General features: G+C 56.7%; 1 protein-coding gene across 1 annotated transcript in view; it reads left to right on the plus strand.

Moving 5' to 3' along the window:
- The window catches only part of fto (FTO alpha-ketoglutarate dependent dioxygenase), a 126,770-nt gene that overhangs the window by 50,737 nt on the left and 68,533 nt on the right, over nt 1-7,500 (plus strand). Inside the window, exon 8 of the mRNA XM_084436535.1 lies at nt 2,352-2,476. Coding sequence (XP_084292661.1) covers nt 2,352-2,476 — 125 coding nt within the window. The remainder of the gene's footprint in view (nt 1-2,351; nt 2,477-7,500) is intronic.

Consider the following 7,500-nt stretch of genomic DNA (forward strand, 5'->3'; position numbering starts at 1 on the left):
GCGACGCTTGGTTAACGGCGCTGTTTATGGCCGCTGTATTCGACCGCCGCACAGCTTATATCCCTGCTTTCTCTTTTACGGTAAAGAGACTGAATGTCTTATTTTCGAAGGGGATACCGTGTTGCGTGGCGTCCCGCGCCCTCGGCGGTACACATCCGCCGCCGTTTCCTTCACAGCGCGGTTGCCGGGCGACCTTCCGTGTCGGGTAATCCGAGCGTAAGATACGGTTCTGGGTGTCAGTGAGGGGCTCCAGGTGGCCGTGCCGTCTGATAGGACGGTGTGCTATCAGCGCCGCGACCCTCTGCCCCCCCCCCCCCCCTCCCCAGCCCCTCCGCATATTTGTTTACCTGCCCCCCCCCCCGTGTCCGACAGGGACGACATCTGGAGATCTCACATGTGGTGGCGTGGAGGTGTGGTTGTCTTCGACGGACGCCGAGCCCTTCCCACTGCCCCCTCTCTCACCCCGCGGACGGTCGGTCGGTGGGGACACCTCCGGTCAGCGTCGGGGGGGCGGGGTGGGGAGGGGGGGGCGCTGAGGACAGCTACTGTCATCCCGGGGCAAACAGCGTGGCCGACCAGGCGCTAACAACAGAGGCTCCAGAGATAAAGGCAGTGGGCGGAGGGCAGGGCCCCGGGGGGCCCCTGGAGGGGGGGGGGGGGCGTCAGGGAGGTTAGGGCCTGGTCTGGACCAGCCGGCGGGGAGGCTGGAGGCCTTGGGGTGGGGGTGGTGTGTGGGGTGGGGGTGGTGTGTGTGGGGGGGGGGGTTTGGGGGATCAGCCTGGGGCTAAACCTGAAGGCCTCACTCAGCGCTGGCCAGACTAAACACAGCACAACAAACACACACACACAGGCCCAGGCGCAGAGAGGGAGGGTATCACACACACACACACACACACACACACACACACACACACACACACACACACACACACACACACACACACACACACACTCACACGTACGCACACACAAACAGCTCCTCTCAAGGAGGCTGTCGCCAGTGTGTTTACTGAGGTTTAACAGGAGAGGTTCAGAGGTCACCGAGAGGGGGGACTTCTCAGCTCCTTTGGTGGCTTCTGTCATCGCCTGTGCCGGGTACAGAGGACGAACAGACGGGCCCCTTCCTCTCTCCGCTGAACCCCTGACCCCCTTCGCACCGTCATGGGGAGGAGGACAGCTGACCCGGGGTCAGATTTAGGGAAAAGGTAAAACCAGGTAGGAGCAGGTCGAAGCAACGCTTCACTTCACTCCCAGCGGCGCTTAAATCACAAACGCCACGCAGTACAGTACCGTCTCGCACTCTCACATCCTGTCAATCATCCGGGGAGTGTATTTTATTTGCTTCTTTTTGATCCAAAACGGAGCCTACAGTTTTCCCCCCGAGGGCGGGGCCTCCAGCCCCGGCCGACGTCTCATCCCGCGGCGGTGTAATCGGTCACACGCCGCCCGGGCGCCGACGCCACGTTCTGACACCTGTCCCGTCCCGTGTGGCGGAAGCGGGCGTGATTCCCAGCGTCCCGGCGACAATCGCACGCTCGCCGTCTCGCTAAACACGCCCCCCCCCCCCCCACCGCCATCAAACCCGTCCGCGCGCCGATGAAGACAGACAGATGGATTGTCGGGGAAGAGATTAAAAAAAGAGGAGAGGAAAACGACACACACACACGCACACACACACGCACACACACACGCACACACAACGGTTGCTTACATTGTGGGGGATTTTGAAAAGAGGGGTTTTGAGAGACTAGAGACTGGTTGAGCGTCTCTTGACGGTGTTGGTATTCGGGCGGGCGGATCCCTTTTTTTATTCCGCCCCCTCCTCATCCAGCTTAGAGGCGCTGCGGCTGCAGACGAGGGCTGATGGTTGCCAGGATGTCTCAGATTAGCGGCGGCGCGTCACGCTCTGAGCCGGCCTGTAATTCATGTTCAACAGGGGGATACTCGCACATTACACCCCAGACACGCAGATGGGATTAATTGACTCACGCTTTAATATCGGGTGTAATTTACCCCCGTTGTCTGATGGGAAACCGCCGCCGCCGCCGCACGCCGTTTTCCCAGTCTCGGAAGGGATCGAGGTTTTGGTTTTAAGGCGGAACCCCGTGATGTAGTATTCCAGGAACTGGGTATTTTGCGACTGCCTGTCGCTCGACGGCGCGATGGCGATGGCGTCCCGCGCTGCCGTACGCGGACGTGCCCCGGGGAAAGACGTGGGAGAGGAAAGTCCCGGGGAGCCGGTCGGACGCACAGAGCCCCGGGATGACCGGCCGCGCCGACGGATGGCTCGTCTGAGGACGACGCGAGAGAGACCCGTCGGTACATCACTTCCTGTGTGCTTCCTGTTTCAGACCAAGCTGTTCCTGGCGGCGGTGGAGGACGAGGGTCGGGCGGAGGCGGAGCGGAGGGAGATGGCCGAGGCGCTGCTCAGCGCGCTGACCGACCGACAGCAGCACAGACAGACCTGGAGGGACAGGTCAGCCGGGCGGAACCATGACCTCTACACACACACACACACACACACAGGACGCTGACCTCTACACACACACACACACACAGAACGCTGACCTCTACACACACACACACACATGCGCACACACACACACACACGCACACACACACAGCACGCTGACCTCTACACACACACACACATGCAGACACACACACATGCGCGCGCACACACACACACACACACACACACACACACACTGACACTGACCTCTTCAGACATGCACACACACGCACACACACAAATGCACACACACAGCGCAATGTCCTCTTCAGACACACGCACACACACACACGCACCTACACACACACACGCGCACACACACACAGCGCACTGACCTCTTCAGACACACGCACACACACACACACACGCACCTGCACACACACACTGACCTCTTCAGACACACACAAGCAGGCACGCACGCACGCACACACACACACACACACACACACCAACATCAATAGAAATACAGGACAAAAACACGAACAGGGCAAAAACATGAACAATGCGGTCAGTCAGTTACATAAGTGCCTAGTTGGCGATCACATTGTTCAATACTGTACACATAAGATTATGACAGTGGCAGGTCAAAAGGACACAGTAACCTACTTCATGGGTACACACACACACACACACACACACACACACACACACACACGTCAGATTGTCACAACCCGTCGTCCTCACAAACTCACCCGTGGGGTTCAGTCCAGTGACTCCACACACAGTAAATCACCCTCGCGCTGGAAATAGGATACGTGCTACAGAACAACCATGAGGCTGCATGAAATCACTTGGCGCTCGGAACAATACGGTGAATTCCATAGGTGGTCTAATCTATGGTGGCTGTCAGAGGTTGTTTGAGGATGTGGGGTCCTTGTGCCTGCCAGATATCACGACTACACATGTGTCTGGGATAGCGTAGGCACTTCCTTCCCCCCCCTGATAAGGCCAGGGTTAGAATGCTTTCATTGAGATAAAGAAAAGGCCTCACACACACACACACACACATGCATACACACACACACACACACACACACACACACACACACACACACACACACACACACACACACACACAGTGAGAGCACTCTGTTTTTTTAGCTGGTCCATCTCTTCCTACCCTCAATGTTCTTGACAAACTAGAGTGTGCTCCCAGACACACACACGCACGCGCGCACACACACACAGACACACACGTAAACATATGCATATGGACGTACTGTACAATATACCCTCTCTCTCTCTCTCTCTCTCTCTCTCTCTCTCTCTCTCTCTCTCACAGACACGCACGCGCACATATATAATGCATGTTTATAATGCATGTTGTCTGTACAGATGAGTTTGACCTCAGTGTCAGTAGCCTAATCTTCCCCTGCTCAAGGCCTGACGTGGCCCAGACCTTGGTGATATGAGCCTGCAGAGCCTGGAGGGAGAACACACACACACACCTACAAACACACACACACACACACACAGACACAGACACAGACACAGACACACACACACACACACACATACACACACACACACACACACAGACAGACAGACAGACACACACACACATGCACACACACACACACACTTACTTTAGAAAGACACACCGCATGGGGCGGTTTCTCCAAGAAAGGCAAACTTCTGTTACCTTGATATGTCCCGCCCACCCCCTCCCTTCTACACCCCCCCCCCCTGCCCCCCGGCCCCCCGGGTTTTTGATGTGTTCCCTCCAGTTGACCCCCCAGTCACGCCCAGACCAGATGATCCTTGTAAACAGACTGTTTCCACACACCTCGCCGGGCTGCGTCCGCGCCTCCGGTCTCAAAACTCCGGCGGAGGGCTGGCCTCTGCATTCCTAATGCAGGTGCTGAAAGCTGACTGTCCCCTTTCACCTTGCCTTCACCGCGCCCCCGCCTCCCCCAAACGTCTGTTTGACCACCCCCAATTCCTAGCCTCCAGCCCCAGCCTCCAGTCCCAGTCCTAGTCCTAGTCCTAGTCCTAGTCCCAGTCCCAGTCCCAGTCCCAGTCCCAGTCCCAGTCCCAGTCCTAGTCCTAGTCCTAGTCCTAGTCCTAGTCCCAGTCCCAGTCCCAGTCCCAGTCCCAGTCCTAGCCTCCAGCCCTAGTCTCAGCCCCAGCCCCAGCCTCCAGCCCTAGTCTCAGCCCCAGCCTCCAGCCTCCAACCTCCAGCCCCAGCCGTCCCATCCTTCAGAGAGCCAGTGACAAGGGCCAGGACAGGAAGTGCTCGGTCCTTGTCTGACCTGCAGACAGCGGTGTATTTCCTCAGCGGGAGACGAGTGATTAGATCTGCAGGGGGAGCGGTGTCCCACACACAGGGCTGTAATGTGTTTGAACTCCGCCTGCTCCCTATCTCTCTCTCCACACACAGATAATGTCTCTCTCCCACCAAAAAGCCGCGCTTCGTCGTCTGCGAAGTGGCTGTCAACAGATGCTGTTCAGAGCCAGCCCAACACATGGCCTTGCACAACGCTTCAGACAGACGCCCTGATAATGATTGGAGATACGGAGAGGGGATAAGGGCAAAGAACCAACTCTAGCTCTCTGTGTGGTGTGGAAAAAAAAGAGTTAGCGGTTCTTTTAGGAGCAATATCCCAGTTGTGAAAGATGGAGTATATCTATTAAGAGATACCGGGAGAGTTGAATTCAGCGTGACGCATTTCCCAACGCCAATTTATTTCCATAAAGGCGTATCGCCGCACTGGAACTTTAAAAAATTAATCTGCTGATTCATTTCGCTGTGTTTAAAAAATAAAAAAATAAAAATCCCGCCGACTAATTAGGTTTCGTTCTGCGACGGCGCGCAACAGGCTGTGTTTTCGCATTAAACCGCCTTTTGTTTCCATGGAAGCCGTTCGGCGCATAACGCTCTAGCTCAGGGTATGAAGAAGAAGAAGAAAAAAAAGAAAGAGTGATGGATGACTGTAGCTGAGGGCACATAAACAGAGAGAGAGACTGGGCTGATTGATTCGGTTTTTGCCTGACTTTTGTTTCTTAAACAGCCGTTAAAGCAGGGCGGTCTAAAAAGCTGTGCCTGCTAGCTCGCTCCGCTCCCCTGAGGCGGTTTGAGCACTAGCGGGAGACGCGGAAGAGAAATGGTCGCCCTGACCGGGCCGGGTCCTCGCAGGTGACTTATGGGTACTCCGGTTGACGGATGCCTGGGTTCCCCGCTCGCCGCCCCGGCCCGCTCCGCTCGTTCAATCTGCGCCAATGAAGTTATGGCGGCTCTCTTATTCTTATGAGCCGTTGGCCTTAATGCGGTTTCGCGGCGCATATGGAGAGCCCCCTGTGTGATAGATGCCGGCGCCCGTGTCCCTGGGTGGCGGGGGGCCCCCTCTAGGACGCTCTCTGAGCGGCTATTACCCGCTCGCTCGGTCGGGGCCGCCGCGCCGGCCGGGCGACAGAACGATACTTCACGGCGGCAAAGTAAACAGGAAGCACTTGTCTTCCGCCGGGCCGAAAATGACAAGCGATGGCAGTCTCGCGGCGCCGAGCCCCTCCCGATGTCGATCGGTTGACACAAAGGTCAGGTGAGCGCGCCTCGCATATCTGCGGCGGAAAGGTGTGAAAGCGCCGTCGGCGCGGGGTGTCAACGCACCCCCCCCTCCCCGGACCCTACCGCGTGGGGCGACCCTGTGTCGACCCGCCGGGGCCAAAGGTCGCGCCTCTGGCCAATAAAGAGCCTGCGTTGTCACAGCCGGCACGCAAACACTGGAAGGGAACAGCTGTGAGTTTTGTACTGACCGTGCAAACTGCTGTAGGATTTGTAAGGTCATTATATGATAATGAAAATGATTACAGAATTACATGGGGGTTTAGGACATGGGAACGACAGGGAGGGGAGGGGCACATTGGGTTTGATAAATGGACTGTGAAGGTGCCCATCTGGCCCCTCTCTATGGCTTTTCTCTTCCCTTTCTTTCACTCTCTCTCTCTCTCTCTCTCTCTCCCTCCCTCCCTCTTTCTCTCTCTCTCTTTACTACCCCTCTTTCATTCTTCTCCTCTGTTCTCGGGCGGGCCGCTGTTAAAGACGTGGGAGCGTAGTGAAAGATTAACAGAGTGCAGAGGCCCAGCTCACCTCTGTGGAGGAGGAGGAGGAGGAGGAGGAGGAGGAGGAGGAGGAGGAGGAGGAGGAGGAGGAGGAGGAGGAGGGTAGAGTAGAGAGACAGGCGAGGGGGGGGGGGTGGGGGGACTTATGACTCCAAGGGGGGGTTACTGGCTGACTTGGCAACCCTTGTCGTCCCCCCCGCGCCGGGCGGCAGGAGGGTGGGCAGCAGCAGGTGACCTCTGACGGGGGGGGGGGGGGGGGGGGGGAGCAGCTGGACGGCCCTGGCTGCGTAAATCAAGGAGTCGCTGACTTCCTGGGCGGCTCGGAAGTTCGTCTTCCAATGGAAAACTGTATGACCTCACAAGATAACACTTCCTGACTGCACAATGCACCCCCCCCCTCCCCTCCCCCCTTAACATTACCTCACTGTGTGTCGGTTTCATCAACACGACTATGATTATGAACTAACAGTGTGGTGAGACCATTATTTATTGCACGGCGCAGAGTTTCCCAGGTAGATATTCCGTGAATTGTCCCTTTGTCTCCAGAGATCTGTGCAGAACACCGCAGGACAGAACGTCAATAAATCATGTTTGCTTTGCAAAGCTCCGTTAGTGAGACTTGACTGTGTGAGGGCGCTGAATAACTACACATGAGGAGTATGTGACACTGTACATCTGGTCCCATGCTCATGACTCTGTAATGACTTTGTTGGGGGCTGCAGGGTGAGGTCTCTATTCTTCCTGACACAAAGGTGACATCAGTAGGAGGGAGGGAGCGAGGGAGGGAGGGAGAGAGAGAGAGAGAGAGAGAGAGAGAGAGAGATAGAGAGAGACACACACACGCACACACTCATACACACACACGCACATACGACACACCCAGGGATGCGGGTCTGTAGGTCCACAGCTGCCCTCATCACTCAGCTGTC

The sequence above is a fragment of the Borostomias antarcticus genome (assembly GCF_949987555.1).
Source record: "Borostomias antarcticus genome assembly, chromosome: 4".
Classification (NCBI taxonomy): domain Eukaryota; kingdom Metazoa; phylum Chordata; class Actinopteri; order Stomiiformes; family Stomiidae; genus Borostomias; species Borostomias antarcticus.